Source organism: Schistocerca cancellata, chromosome 9 (genome assembly GCF_023864275.1).
Source record: "Schistocerca cancellata isolate TAMUIC-IGC-003103 chromosome 9, iqSchCanc2.1, whole genome shotgun sequence".
NCBI classification, from domain to species: Eukaryota; Metazoa; Arthropoda; class Insecta; order Orthoptera; family Acrididae; genus Schistocerca; species Schistocerca cancellata.
Genome location: NC_064634.1, coordinates 315,060,166 through 315,076,336, shown reverse-complemented (window position 1 = coordinate 315,076,336; position 16,171 = coordinate 315,060,166). Strand labels below are relative to the sequence as shown.

The 16,171-nt window shown below is 44.3% G+C and overlaps 1 protein-coding gene across 1 annotated transcript in view; it reads right to left on the bottom strand.

Moving 5' to 3' along the window:
* Positions 1–16,171, bottom strand: part of LOC126101382 (outer dynein arm-docking complex subunit 1-like) — a 145,106-nt gene that overhangs the window by 57,663 nt on the left and 71,272 nt on the right. The window contains exons 3-4 of the mRNA XM_049912048.1: positions 13,059–13,202; positions 12,700–12,881 (exon numbers count right to left, since the gene is read on the bottom strand). Of these exons, the coding sequence (XP_049768005.1) occupies positions 12,700–12,881; positions 13,059–13,202 (326 nt within the window). The remainder of the gene's footprint in view (positions 1–12,699; positions 12,882–13,058; positions 13,203–16,171) is intronic.

Here is a 16,171-nt window from a genome sequence, read left to right as displayed (position 1 = left end):
GAATTTGCAGAGGGGCCATAGAAATTCAACAGCGCAAAAACAACTTCACTACGAGATCCCTAACATACGTCAGCGTGACTTCGCGATCCCAGGCAGCGCTCTGGTGACGTCACGAAGCGGACGTTGCGTGGGGATATATAAAAAGTTCGGCTCCTTGAGCATGTTTGAGACTATAACTGATTTATGGGTTGCTAAGGGCTCTAATGGTGCCCTCAGCGTTGGAGAAGAAACGTTAGGCACAGAAATATGCTTTGGGCCACGAGCTTATGCCGAGGAAACAAATATCAGCAATAACACATTTGCAAAATCACGGCGAGATGGAAAATTTCCTGAAGAGCCAAAATGCAGACTTCTATAACCAATTGCTCCACCAAATCATCCATCGTTGAGGAAAGTGTGACGCATTGAAAGCTGAAGATGAAAACACAGTCTGAGCATGACTTTTTCGAAGTGATAATTCAAAATTGGTTCAAATGGCTCTAAGCGTTATGGGACTTAACATCTGAGGTCATCAGTCCCCTAGACTTAGAACTACTTAAACCTAACTAACCTAAGGACATCCATACCCGAGGCAAGATCCGAACCTGCGACCGTAGCAGCAGCGCGGTTCCGGACTGAAGCACCTAGAACCGCTCGGCCACAGAAGCAGGAGAAGTGATAATTAAATCTATGTAACTACTCTTGTATATAATCGATACGGCGTACAATAAGAACAAGGTCCTCAATGCAATCATCAACTGGAAGACTGAAGATCAAATGGTGGACAATGTGAACAGCTTCCATTACCAGGGGGGAAACATAACGGGCAAGTTACGGACCAAAATGAGCGCAACAGACATGTCCAAAACGCCGCAGAAACCACAATATGTTGCAAAAGAAAACCTGTGGAAATAAAAACCTATCCAGGAACGCCAAATTATATGTCAACAACCAGAAATACCGCACTGTGCGCAACGGAGACGAGTGCCTTGTGCACGAGAGCTTGTATCTGGCTGGAGGAGGAGAAACTCTGGGGCACGAAAATGCAAGGTGAAGTCTGGCGACATGGACCAATGCAGGAATTGTATGAGAATGTTGAAACAATTTCAAACATGATAGGAAACAGAAGATTGAGATTTGCCAGGTACATCATGAAGATGGAGGGAAACAGATTGAATAAGATGATATGTAACGCAATTTGATTAACAGGGAACAACTGGATGAAAGAAAACAGGAGGGATTCCAAAACAATTGGAATAAGTAAAAAAATCCGAATGGAGCAGTGCAGGATAGGTCAAAGTCATCAGAGGTGGACTGACATCACACTCTGAGAGAAGCAAAGAGATCCAGGAGGAGCTAGAGAATCAAGAGGTGTTGGGAGGGGCAAGTAGGCGGGACAGTGCGGCTTATGTTCACCGCCGAGTATGTCAAGGTTCATTTCATTTCAAGCTTGACCTGTGCGTGCTGTCAGTTTACGATAAGGTGGGCTGTCAGACCACGAAGTTTCCAGCCTAACTGGAATATGCAATAATGACGTCATTTCAACATTCAGTCACTATCGCGAGACACAAAATATAGAAGATCTGCCTCGCAGTCGCGACCAGTAATACCACCTGACGGCCGCTACTGCAAATAATGGATGTAGGTTATCATCATCATCATCATCATCATCATCATCATCATCAGTGGTCTATATTTTCTAATGGAAATCATGCAGGCACTTTCTTTAGTGAGTCTGGCGTCTAGAACGATACACCACTTAGCACACAAAGGTGGGGGGCAGTCGTATATCACTCCGAAAGAGGAGTTCGTTTGAGACGCTTGTCTACCCGCTCCTTTCGCAGCTTCGTTGTTGAGCCAGACGCCATCGTGGAACTTGCTGCTGTCCTGCTTGATGAGTTTCCTCCATCTGCTGCGGTCTTCGGCGAGCTCCTCCCATTTGTCGCCGTTCTTTCCGCGCTTTACACAATCTTTAAAGCACAAAGCAGATCTTCCAGGTGGTTTCTTGGTTTCTTGGCACGTGCTACCTCACTAAGTTGTGTGCGTCCGGGAAGATGGGAGGGCCGATACGACGTAAGTGTCCTATCCACCGCAAGTGACATTCCGTGAGAGTAGCGGTGATACCAGGTAACTCCACAGTATTCTGGACCATCTCCTTTGTCACGTGGTCTCTCCATGTTATGCCTAGAATGCTTCGTAAGCACTGCAGATGAAAGGCATAGAGCTTACGTTCTTGTTTGGTGTATGATGTTCATGTCCTACCACCATACAGGAGGGTGCTTAACACGTATATTTGACAGACGAGCATTTCTGCGATCACCGTGAAGAGTATGCTGTCTTATACTCTTGTGCAGAGCTTCTCGAAAGTGCTCGCCACTTTTCCAATTCTCGCGTCTATTTCGTAGTCCAGAGGAAAATCTTCTGACACAAACGAACCGAGGTAGTAGAATTTTTTGACTAAAGTCAATAATGAGCAATATAATATTATGGCAGGCATATCTGTGTATCCTTGCACCGTTATCAAAGTCTTCTTTACAGTCACAGACAGAGAGAAGAGCTTGCATGCTTTAGAACACTCGTCCATATAACTCTGAAGATTGTCTTGAGTATGTGTTATGAATGCTTCATCGTAAGCGAATAAATGTTGTTGATAAATAAGCCAACGTGAATAGCTCTTGGATCTGAGTAACGAGATGTAGCAAAGTATCCCGTCAGCGCTGTTATGCAGGCGTTTGCTTCGCAGAAAGCAAATTTGAGAAATAGCTAGAAGAATTTGCGAAACAAGGTAGGGTACATTACTCACCCTCGGGGAATTCGGGCGAGGAAAACAGCACAAAAACACAAGCTGTCCTTCTGTAGACAAGTGTGAGGGTTGTGTCGATACAGACAGTACCCAATCGTCCACACACGATCAGTTTGGTCTCTAAGCGACCATTACGAATCACATTACGAATCCCTCACCACAGTGATGTGTGAAAAATATGGCCAGGGCATCACTTGGAATGGAACCTGTATCGACGACGTCGATTTCTCTTCACCCACGACTGCAAAATTTTTCTCACGTCTGGCAATCGTCATGCAAGAGAGACCAAGCGAAGAAGGTGGACAAGGCAACACCTGAAATGGAAACTAATTTTGATAATGATGTTTTAAAGAGACGTAACTACACTTCTTTCAGTACTAATAATGCTATCATATGTCTTACTCTTGGCATATGAATGTTTAACCAAACTAATCTAATTCAGCTGTCATTAAAGTGAAAGTAAGATTATAGTGTAAATAATTAAAATCGTAACTTTGTACATGTAATTTGTAGCTATTTTGTTGAAGAAATAGGTACTTTCAAACCATACTCTGCAAATGCCTGTGAAATGCATGGCAGGGACACGTACGATAGTACCAGTTATTAGGGTTTTTTTGGGTCTTATTACAAATGGGACGTGGGAAGAATGACTGAATGCCTCAGTGAACGCTGAGGTTAATCTAGTTAATCTACTCTTGTCATCACGACCTCTACAGGAGCGATAAATAAGGCATTGTAGTATATTCCCAGAGTCATCAATAAAAGACAGTCCTTGAAACTTTGTAAGTAGTTTCTGTCTAACTTAAAGATTGTGGCAGTTCAGTTCTTTCAGCATCTCCGTCACACTCTCACACAGGTCTAGCAGAACTGTGACCATTTGCCCTGTCCATCTCTGTATTCGTTCAGTATTCCCCGTTAGTTCCATTCGGTACGGGTCCAAACATTTGAGCAATATTCTAAGATGGGTCGCACGAGAGATTGTCGTAATATTGTGGTAATATCCACTCTCCAACAGTGGTGTCAGGTTCTTTTTACCCGAAATTTGTCTCATGTCTAATGATCGCCGTAGAAGAGTGCCAATGAATTTCTCAGGCAGTCAGTCCCAGGGTAGCAACACGATGGTGGGTAAATATGTTCTGGGCCAGTGTGATGTATTAACAGCGATCGTCTGACATCGCTACAGGGGGGGGGGGGGGGGGGGTAGTTTGACGGTTTTGCAGTAATGGACAGAATTGTTTAAGCCCATTTCCCTGCCCTAGAGTCAACATTTCGTCGAGGAATTTGTCTTTCGGTACTACAATGCATTCTGCACCCACCTCGAAACACCTTTTTTCCAAGAGCTGGAAATCAATCAAATGGAGTGGCCTGCGGTATGAGGGGACATAAACACCGTTCAGTATGCTTGGAACCAGTTGGAACTTGGTGTGTGTCCTCAGAGAACGTTCGTCACACGCTGGGTGACCTCAGGAAGGCCACTGTCCTATAGTGTGACGAGCTTGACTAGAAAAGTCTCATTCACATTGTGGAGAGCATGCCAATGAATATCCAAGCCTGTTACTGTTGTAACCTGTTGTGACCGCGACCGGAACAGTCTCGGGGTTGCCGAGAAAGCGCGGCGGGACCAAACGGAGAGCGGCCTGCGAACAAACAAACGAACGGAAAGGACGGACACGAAACAACGACGGACGATGGAGAGAGACCTTGCGACGGCAACATGCAAGAAGCAACTGAGGGACAGAGACAACCAAACGAATCCAAGACGTCCACTATTAATGAAAACAAAGAATGATAAACACGCTGTCTGTTGTCGAGGCGATGTGTCGAGACTCACGCAACGATTAGACTCGCTAGATGAGCTTTTTTTATTGTTATTTTAACACCTTATACAAGGTAGGCCGGCAGCGGAAATACTACGCAGCTCTTCGGCCACAGATAGTTCAAGCGGAACATAGGACGACATAGAAAAACAAAACAAAATGATGGACAAAAAACAGTAGACACACTAAGTAAAAAACATGGAGCCGTTCACAGGGGTAGTAAAATTTAAAAAAAAAACGTTCAGCACTGGTACACGAGGACAGATGACTGAAATGACACACGTGAACGATGGAGCGTGGGATGTGAAACACTAAAGCACTAACACGATGGCACACACAAAAAACTGATGGCCACGATCTCCGGAGCGCGAATGTTCACTGTACATGTACGAGTCCGGAGACCTGCCAAAGGAGAAAAGGTGGGGAAGGAGGGAGAGGGGAGGGTGTAGACGCAGAGGAGATGGAGGGGGACGAAAGAAGGGAGGGGGGTAGGGGAAGCCTGGGAGAGAGGAGGGAGGGAGAAGGGAAGAGAAGGGAGAGAGGGTGCTCTTGGGTGAAGATGCAGGGGGTGGAAGGGGAGGATCAAAGTTGGTAGGAGGGGTAGATGGAGGGGATGAAGATGATAGGGCGGATGAGGGATTTGTAGGTGTGGAGGATGGTGGAGGGGTCCAGATCCCATGCACGGCCAGAAAGGAGCTTGAGGAGACGGAGTCGGGAGCGTGCCTTGGCTTGGATTGTCCGGAGATGGGGGGTCCAGGAGAGGCGACGATCGAGGGTGACGCCAAGGTACTTGAGGGTGGGGGACAGCCATAAATGGTGATATAGAAGTCGAGGAGACGGAAGGGAGGGGTGGTTTTGCCTACCTGGCTGAGTGAGAGGCCGGCTCTTAAATACTCTATCGGGGGTGACGCTATTGGCCGCTGGAACCACGTGTTCCACTGTGGCGCCCTCACACTAAATGCGGGCCAGGACGCGCGCGCCGCCACAGCTTATGGCGCGATGGTGCAGAGACCTCTAGGGGTCTTCGACGTCCATGACATCTGGTGGGGATTCAAATTCCGCGGCGCTCGATACCAGAGTTACAAGGCATGTGCTAGCTCTGGCGTTAGTACTAATGAAACATGGGACTGAATGTTGCACAGCAGCACATTGTGATTTCACATAAGTGCAAAGCTGAATGCATTCGAACAGACTGCCATATTTTCGTTATTGCTTTGCAATTATTTCACATTGAAGTTTCACAAGCCTTATTTTTTCATCTCCTGCTCCTCTTGAGAAACTTCTTTTGAACAGTTTATTACTATGCTGAATGCCCAAAATTCAGAGTTCCTACTCACTGCAACACAAACACTAGCTTACTATTGTGGGACTGACTCCACAAATTGCACCTTATCGACCTACCACACACGAAAATTGTTGCTTTCCCATCCCAGGGACTAGCTGACAGTAAACCACTATGCTACCCGTGCAGTTTTCCCCGATAGGTCTGTGACTGTTCGTGGATTAGACTGATGGAATATTCATGAGTCGATGAGGTAATGTAAAAAACACTCATTAGCAATTAATTTCAAACAGCAGCTACTACGAGGGTTGTCCAGAAAGTAAGTGCTGATCGGTCGCGAAATGGAAACCACAGTGAAAACCATAAACGTTTTATTTGCAACAGTTAGGTACACCTTCCACCTGCTTCTCTACATAGTCGCAACTTTGAGTGTTGTCGTGGTGTTGTATCAACTTTCCAATATCCTCGTCATAGAAAGCAGCCGCCTGTGCTTTCGGTCAGTTATCTGCAGTGGACTGCAGCTCGTTGTCTGTGGAAAAATTTTGTCTTCATAGCCAGCGGTTCTTATGAGCAGACATGAAACTCAGGGGGAGCCAACTACGGACTGTACTGTGGGTGATCAAAGACTTCTCATCGGAAACGCTGCAGGAGCGTCTTCATTGCCTCTGCAGTGTGCGGCCGAGAATTGGCGCAAAGAAGGAACTGTTCGACAGTTGTGTTATATGGGCTGCATGGCACAGGCGAAATCTCTAATCACGCCATCATACTTGGCGGGAGACGCTATTCCCTACGCATCTTTACATGCCCACTGTTCACTCAAAACTGGAAAGAGCGACGCGACACGATCGACGGGCACACTAGACGCAATGCTCAACACATCTGTGCAAAGCTTTAACGGTTTTTCCATTTCGTGACCCATCGGAACTTACTTTCTGGACAACCCTCGTATATTGGAGAAAGAAGGCCCCAGGCACCAGGAAGAATGGGATACTTCATAGTGTCAAATGACAGGGATATTGTCAAGCCTTGTGTTGGCCACCATTGCGACTCTTGAAAGCAGGATGGGCATGTAGGGTACTATCAGTGTAATTCATCGTCGCAGGAATTTTGAGCCCGAGATGTCGGACATTTCAACTTCAAAATAGTTCATTCACCAAGATACGATCGTACTGAAGCAGCCTAATCTGCAGAACGCCTTCAAACAAGCCGAGTAGTGTACAGATCACTGCATTATATCATCAGTGTCGTGCGGTATTACCACACAGTGTTGTACACCATGGTGATTTCAGAACTGAGTACTTCATGGAAGCCTGCCTTCTGCGACAACGCACCTGGCTACAAGAAGTAAAAATACTCCTGGCTCACTAAGTAAAATCATCCTACATCACACATTCGACGTCAGTCACTGTACAACTTTATCTACATGGGGTGACAAAAGTCATGGGTAGCAAAATGCACATATACAGACGGCTTTAGTATCGCATACACAAGGTACAAAAGGGCAGTGCATTGGAGAAGCTGTGACTTGCACTCAAGTGATTAATGTAAAGAGGCTTCCGACGTGATTGTGGCCGTACAACGGGAATTAACAAGCTCTGAACGCGGAATGGTAGTTGGAGTTAGGTGCATGGGACATTTCGTTTTTTGAATCGTTAGGGAATTCAGTATTCAGAGATCCACAGTCTCAAGAGAGTGCTGAGAACACCAGATTTCAGACGGTACCTCTCACCACGGACGACGCAGTGGCCCACGACCTTCACTTAACGACCGATAGCAGTTGCGTTTGCGTACAGTTGTCATTGCTAACAGATAATCAACACAGCGTGAAATAACAGCAGAAATCAATGTCTGACGTACGACGAATGTACGTTAGGCCAATGTGGCGAAATTTGGCATTAATGGGCTATGGCAGCAGACGACCGACGCAAGTGCTTTTGCTAACAACACAACCGCCTGCTGCGCCCCTCCTGAGCTCTCGACCATATTGCTTGGACACTATACGACTGAAAACCTGGTCTGGTCAGATGAGTCCTGATTTTAGTGGGTAACAGCTGATGGCAGGGTTCGAGTGTGGCGTACACCCCATGAAACGAAGCCATGAACACAAGTTATCTACAAGGCACTGTGGATGCTAGTGGTGGCCCCATAGTGGTGTGGGCTGTATTTACATGGAAAGGACGGAGTCCTCTGGTCCAACTGAACCGATCAATGACTGGAAATGAGTAAGTTCGGCTACTTGGAGACCATTTACAGCCAAACAATGATGGAATTTTTTTGGATGTCAGTACGGCATCTCACCAGGCCACAATTGTTCGCGACTGATTTCAAGTACATTCTGGATAGTTCGAGAGAATGATTCGGCCACCCAGATCGCCCGACATGAATCCCATCGAACATAAATGGGACATAATCGAGAGATCAATTCGTGCACAAAATCCTGCTCCGTCAACACTTTCGCAGTTATAGGGATAGCACGGCACAATCTTTCTGAAGGGGACTTCCAACGACTTGTTGATCTATGCCACGTCGAGTTGCTGCACTACCCCGGGCAAAAGGAGGTCCGACGTGTTATTGGCAGGTATCCTACGACTTTTCTCACCTCAGTGTACTAGTCGGAGCAGCTGGTCTACGAGCCAGGCAAACATTTGACTGGCATAGTCTTTTGGGCTGTCATCGATCGAATGTACAGTTAAGCCACACCGTTCCTCACAGTGCAGCTTCATCTACTAGTCGAAGCAACTGATCTACGAGCCAGTTATAAATTTCACTGGTGGAATTGTAACACCCTCGGGGGTACAACTGGTGGGGGACCCTTAAACTGTTTCCGCTTGACCGTCCGCCCTGTCCTCACCGTGTACCTGATACTTCCGCGGCGGTCGTATTGTTCTGCTCCACACTGCTACTGGCTTGCTTGAAATTATGTATCTAAATATGCAAGCGGGTTAGGGGAGCCACTCAACATTAAACTCAACACTGTCCTACATCTAGTATAAACAATTATATTCTGAGATGATAAAAAAGTCGCAGTTTGCACTGTTTACACTCTAAGTCGTAAGTGTTGATGACAATTAACATTCTTGATGATTGTCTGTCCACAATTATCACTCCTTTGTTACTGCACAGTATTCATGACGGTGTTAATGGCTGTCACTATTGTAATTTACGCCGTCACACGTATTTCACAGTCTTACTCTGATGATGTTGTTTGGTTTGTGGGCGCTCAACAGCTTGGTCATCAGCGCCCGTGCAAAGTCCCAATTTTTACACAGTCCAGTCTAGGCACTATCACGAATAATGATGATGAAATGATGAGGACAACAGAAACACCCCATCCCCAGGGGCAAAGAAAATCCCCAACCCGGCCGAGAATCGAACCCAGGACCCCGTCATCCAGAGGTAACGCTAGCCACTAGACCACGAGCTGCGGACATAGTCTTACTCTGACAGAACCTTCGGCGATAGATACACAAGCAATGATGATGATTATCTGTCCACAATATCACTTGGCGAGCGTACGCGTAACCGATACGACGCGATGATGCGGAATCCGAATGGTCGAACGAAAGTTCTTAACGCTCATCACGTACACACATATATCTGGTACCAGCCCTTCTTGACACTTGTGACAATATAACACTGTTCATAAGTAAAATTACACTTCACAGTTCTCATTTGCAAGAGGATGCGCGTAACCGTCCCGGAGCGGCTGATTGTTGGTGATGCGGTAACGCGATGGCCGAACGCACATTCTCACGCTCGCTACAAGACACTGGCACTATATTACTGATTCACATTAATTCATCTAGGAGGTCGAACACGTCGCGGAAGATTGATGTTGTACTGTAGGACAAGCAAACGGGTGGATACTCAAATACGTTATCGGCGGCACTGCTCATAATTACTTACTTCTTTACGCACTTTACTCTGAATCCACTTCTATGTCTCATTACTTCACTGTAATAGCACTTGTAGCAACACCTGAACTTCCATTATAATGCCTCCCGCATGCAGACCTACCCACAACACAACATAGCCGCCCCGTGTCCCACGCTCGACTCTGCGAAAAGAAGCCGCTCGCGAAGATACTCCACAACCAAACCGGCGATATGACAATACGCTTACACAGTCTCCTGGCCAGTCATAGATCGAATGTACAGCTAGGCCATATTGTTCCTCACCATGCACCTTCAACTAGTAGCACGAGCAGCTGATCTACGAGCGAGGCACACATTCGACTGGCCCAGACTCCTGGACAGATATTGGTCGAATTTGCAGCTACGCCACACTCTTACTCAGCCGAGTTACATTTACTAGTTGTAGCTCATGTTCTATGAGCCAGCCGTGTGATTCCAGGTAGGGCAGCTCAGTGGTTGCCATTGCCTGATGCATCAGATGGTCTGCTAGGGTTCTGTGTTCAGCTCTGGATGTTTGCACGCTTTCTGATAGACGTCACCGAGCTGCAGGGCTGATACACGCGGTCAACAACGACGCCGGCGCCACGAGCCGCAATTCCACTGCCGATGCCGAGTCACCATTCTGTCACAAGGACGTAGGCACGACCTGTCTATGAAACAGGGGCCGCACCATTGCAGCTACTGAGCTACTACCGAATTCTGTACGAAGGGAATCGATCGATAAATAAAGTACAAACTGCTCTCGCTTTCCTGTCTCTGAACGCGCTTCGGTGCTGGAGAAAATGCTACGCACCCACGACTCTTGAGTCAGAGATGATCGCCTCGCAACAATACACAGTACCTTCACAAATATCTCATTGCTTCGAGGAATATGTGACCAATAGAAACCATTACATTATACTTGACCAGAAATGAAACTAAAGTGACACTGAATGTGTCCCAAGGACACATAATATGACGTCTAACTGTGCAGTTGTGAACAGGAATGTATCATCGTTGGATGGGTATAAGCAGTTACAGAAAGTCTTAGATGAAATTCCTACTTTCTGTCATGTATGGCAGCCTTAAATGTGGACAAATGTAAGGTAATGTCTACAACAAAGAGAAAGAATCTGATGGTATCTGATTACAAGATTAGTAGTGAACCTCTTGTCACAATACAATTATACAATCTCACAGTGTATAATAATTTAGGGGAGTGATCCTAAGAATCGGTATGAAATGGGTAGATACCGTACAATCACTGTCAGGGAAAGCGATTAGAATACTTAGACTTGAAAACAGTTCAATTATCCGGCCTCAACATATTTATTTAAAAAGAAACTACCGATGTCAAACAACATCTCAAATCATAAAAGACAGGCGACGATTCTGTCCCACCACCGTGCAAACCACATTGTCAGTCTAATGTTAGACGGAACACGTAGTTTCGGCAGTGGTGTGATTGAAGTTCCTGATCTGAGGATTGTCGCCTTTGCAGAAATCACGATAGATTGACAGCATGCTTTCGTAGTGATGGAGGTGAACCATAGCCTTTATTTTGTGATCTCAGGATGACCATCACTACGGAAACCACATTAGACCGTGAAAGTCGTTTCCGAGTAGATGAAGTTCTATTCAAGACTTATTTGGAAGGGCCCCAGAGTAAATGCAATGCATTTGTAATGGAAACTGCGTGGCACATGCTGATGCGAACGGTTCTAGAGCATTGATCCAGCAGTTGGCGTCCTTATCAACGAGACATAACAGCATACATTGAAAGAACTCAAAGGCGCGCTGCTATGGTCGTAACAGATCACTTCACGGCACGCGAATATGTAACATAAATGTCTGGTGTCTGGGGAACTTAAATCGGAATACTCGAAAGAAATAAGACGTCGTAATCGAGAAATAAATAAATATATAGGGTGTCCCAGGAGGAATGAAGAATACGCCTTATTCCGAATAGTTACCAAGATATAACAGATTTATTGTAACTTTCGCACGTTCTGTTTTTTTCTTTTTTTTTTTAAGTAACTCGAACACCGCAGCCTCTAGGAAGTACATGTCCCAGTAAACAATTAAACTACATTAAATTTCGTACAAAAAAGAACCGATTCATTTTTCCTTAGGACTTATATTTTGCGCGAAAAGAGCAAGAGAACATTGAGACTCCTGCGCGACAGGCATACGCTGTAGCTAAGTTAGTTTTTGTGGGCCAGTTTTAGGTTGTTCTCCAGCTTCATAGACCAAATTTTTCCTGTATCAAATTGTTCATCTGGACTTTCTCTACGCTACTGTGGTACGCTGTAAACAATGACAAGGTAGTGCACAATACAAAAAATAAACAATAATGTGATTTAAATGTATTCTATCTCGAAAACCATTGGGAATAGGGCATATGTTCATATGAAGCTTTTTGCTTCAAATAACCGTTCTTGTTGTATCCCCGCACACTTACCATTCTTCCTGATACACCCTGTACAAAACATATTGTGAAGTTGTTGTCGAGATAGTTGCCAAAGTTTTTGGAGAGATCCCTGCAGAATGCCTCAGAATTATAACCAAATATAATTCTTATAACACGCTTCTGTTCATTGTAAGTGGAGCATCTCCCAAAAAATTATTAGCGAAGGAAAATAAGCAGAATTATCTTTTTTTCTCTTTTAAGTCGCATACAGTAGTGCTGCAATACGTAGCTGAACTAAGGCGCTTTATTCATTGTAGGCAATGGGTTTTCTAATTAAGGTTGTGTGATTTATTTGTAGCTTGACACTTTCTAGTACTTATACTGTATTGCTTTAGAAGGCTGTTTTTACAGCTCTCCTTATAAGTACAAAAATAGTTCCATAATTGTCTAAATGAAGTATATTGGAGCCACGATACAGGAAACAGTAAATCGTGTTTCATCCACCAGCAACTTACCTCTGGTCGAAGTTGGAGGTCGCAAGCTTCATAAGGTCTGACATGACTTTTTTGCCAGTAACAAGCTTCTTAAGTAATTGTTGGTAGGCGGTTTCAAAGAGCTCATGTTCAATGAGCATTGTATCGATGTCTTCCCTCAGCCGATCCTTTTCTGTAGCAATATTGTTATATTTCACTGTCTCCTGCAACATAATTTTTTTTATTGAAGCTATTTATATTCTGGTAGGCCGTACAAATATCAAAATCTGTTGCTTTTTATGACGGAAATATAAATGTAAAGATGCAGCAGACCATTGTCGTCAAGCCTGCAGCGGCTACGAGACATTAACTATCACAGAACTGAGTGCAGGAATACATACGACGTGTAGCTTATTCTCGAGCCTCACGAGTTTCTTCTCGGAGATCGACGCCAGCTTCTTGCTCCTGTGGTCATCCATGTCCTTCATTCGCAGTATTGAAACTTCCTTCTCCAGCTCACGTGTTAGACGTTCAATAGTTTTTATCTGAAAAATTGTTCAAAGTGTTAGGAAACTAACAAAACACTGACATATGCTACAGCAACAGAGCTTCACCACTAGAAAATGGTTAGTTTATGTCTGTTTGATAAGAGGTTGACTGGGACGCAGCTGTCGGCGGGATGTCACAGCAGAGCGCCACCTCCAGCAAGCGACCGGCTGACGTGACATCACCGCACGGCCACATTGGCAGTTGTCAGCTACAGGCTGCCGGATGACGGGATGACACTGGGGCAGCTCAGAGGCTACAGAGGCATACAGAGTTCCACTCGCCCCTTTCACGCGTGCCAATGGAGAGTGAAAGCTTCGACAGGGGTGCCTCGCCTGCTGCTAGCAGGTAACGGAGGCTCGCGCCTGACGTAACGCGACCTCTTGGGACCACCGCTGTTTGATGCAAGAGTCTCGAGAGACCAGACCTGAAGGTAACTCCACTGCCAATGAGAACGGAGAGATTAGAGAGTGCCCGACCAAGCAATTAACTTCTCGGGATAGTATGCCACAACACTGACAACTGCTGCTGGAAGACTGTCTTAAACAAGAGTGACAGTCTGTCAGCTGCTGTCCCATCTCTGGTCTGTCAGTATTTCAGATGCCTACCTGTTACCGGCCACAGACTGGAGGCAGGTTCTGCCACAGACACCACTGCCACAACTGATGCTGTTAAGCAAAGGGTAAACCTTCTCTTAGCACCATCTCACCTCTACACCCCCACTTCCGAACTGTTACACACCTCATGAGTGTAGTTCTGTGTTTAGTCATGTGACTAATGTAAAGTTAATGTCTGGGCTCCCTAAAGACTCTTGAAAAGGGAGCAGTAGGAGACTTAAAATATGTTTGTCTTCTTTAATTCTTATTTATGTGTTCCTTGCTGTAATTATTTTATTCGGTTAAATGTAATTTTTTTCACTTTTCTTTCTTAATATGTTTGTCAACAGGGATAACATCAGTCTTAAATGTGTACTGTGATATAAGGTCACTCTCATCTAAAATCTAAGATTTACAAAATATCACACGCAACAAATACATTAATATTCGAACCACTTTTTGAAACTGACTCATGTTTATATTTTGTCTTTGTCATTTGTGTAAGGTCTCACTACGTTTCACATGTCATTTAAATGTTGTTTATTTTGTATTAACACCATTTACTCCAGTGCACTAAAAGAACTAGATTTACAAAATTGTTAAGGCTTTTGTGGCCACTTGCTGACAAACTGCCTATTGGCTTCTGTCTCGGGTTCTTCGGCCGACGTTCATCTAATGATTTTACTGACGTTTCGCCAGCATGAGTGGCTGGCATTGTCAAAGCTTCACCCTCCATTGCAGTTCACCACCGGCAATGGAGGGTGAAGCTTTGACAATGCCAGCCACTCTGTAACAACACTAACGTTATACTATTGTATATGTAATAAATTTTTTTTCTTCTAAATTTTGATAAATTAGTATATTCGATATTCTGGTTTCATTTCTTTTTTGTTTCATGACATTATGTTGAAAAAGCTATAAACAATTTTCGATGTAAATTTTAATATTTATGTCAGATTTCAAGTAATGTTGTAATTGAAGAGAAGTGTACCTAATGTTGAAACTATTGTAAGATGTGAAAGTTGTATTTGTATGCCTGGTCCATACGTAGGCAATGTATTAGAATATGTGGAATGTAAAACCTTTGGTGAATACCCTGTCTGTAGGGGAGCGGTAAAAGGTGGAGGCAGGCGAGCGCGGGAAAATGCACACGGGCGCGGTACGGCACAACGGGTTAAGCCGTAGTAGTCGGAGTTGGGCATCGATCTGAGAAACACGTGCTGGATCGAGGAGGCTCTCCTGGAAAAAGTGGTTTCGTTGAGCCTCGGATGCGCTGTTTCCGACGTCTATACAGCATGGCAATATTCCATAGGCACTAAATGGAAAAGTATTGCGACGCTATGAAGAAGTGAAGTGCCAATATTTCAAGAGCCATTGCTGTAATTACATGTGTGCTTTGTGCCTCGCCATCTCGCCGCCTGCCGACCGCCTCATCGATACGAACAGGTTGAATCTTTTACTACTGTATTCATGTGGACCAGTGTTACTTTTGCTACATACTGTTCAATAACAACTTAAATTTTACCAGAACTGTCCTATCAATTAATTATCCTCACAACTAACCTAGACAGGGTCCTTTCCACATGTTGTGCAATCCGAGTGTCCCAAGACGAAGATTTAAAGTTTATGTTAATAATAATTACCTGCAGACCTATCTATGTTAGAATGATGTTTAAAGAACTTTGTTGTTAATGAAATACTGGACGAATAATATAGGTCTGACCAAGTTGGAAGATAATGTTGAAATTGGTTTAGTAATGAAGTTTATTTAAATTGAGACAAAAATAACGGTAGTTAAATGAGCAAGAAATAAGACAAAAAGAGTGGTAAATCATATATTGGAAATCTTGAATGCTTAATGCTCTCAATAATCAAACTTTCACTACAGTGATCATAACAGTTTCAGTGTCTCCCCCCCCCCCACCCCCTTTTTCTTTTCTATTCATTTGAATTCTGAAGTGTACTGGACTGCTTTGACCAACAAAGTTAAAGTCAATATAAAACCTAAATTTATCAATGTTTTACCTTTCTTAAAATTGACATTGTATGTGTGTTTCAAAAGTGCTATTTCTAGGGTAACCCATGCCAGATTTCAGTCGGATCAATAGACAAAACGCAGTTTGCAGTAAACATTATAGTGTAATGTTGTGTATTTATGGTGTGTCCATATTAGTACAGAAAGTGAGATTCTTAGTTCAGTAGATTTTTCTGGTTCTAAAATTTACCATACAATGCAGTATTACTACGTGTTGTTATGCTTGAACTTACTTCCTCTTGTACAGGGAAGAAACTCAGTTAATGCCTAATTAGGCTGGCGACCGTATTATTAACAATTGGTAGTATCTGCTGTGTATGTTTCTTGTCCATCCTAA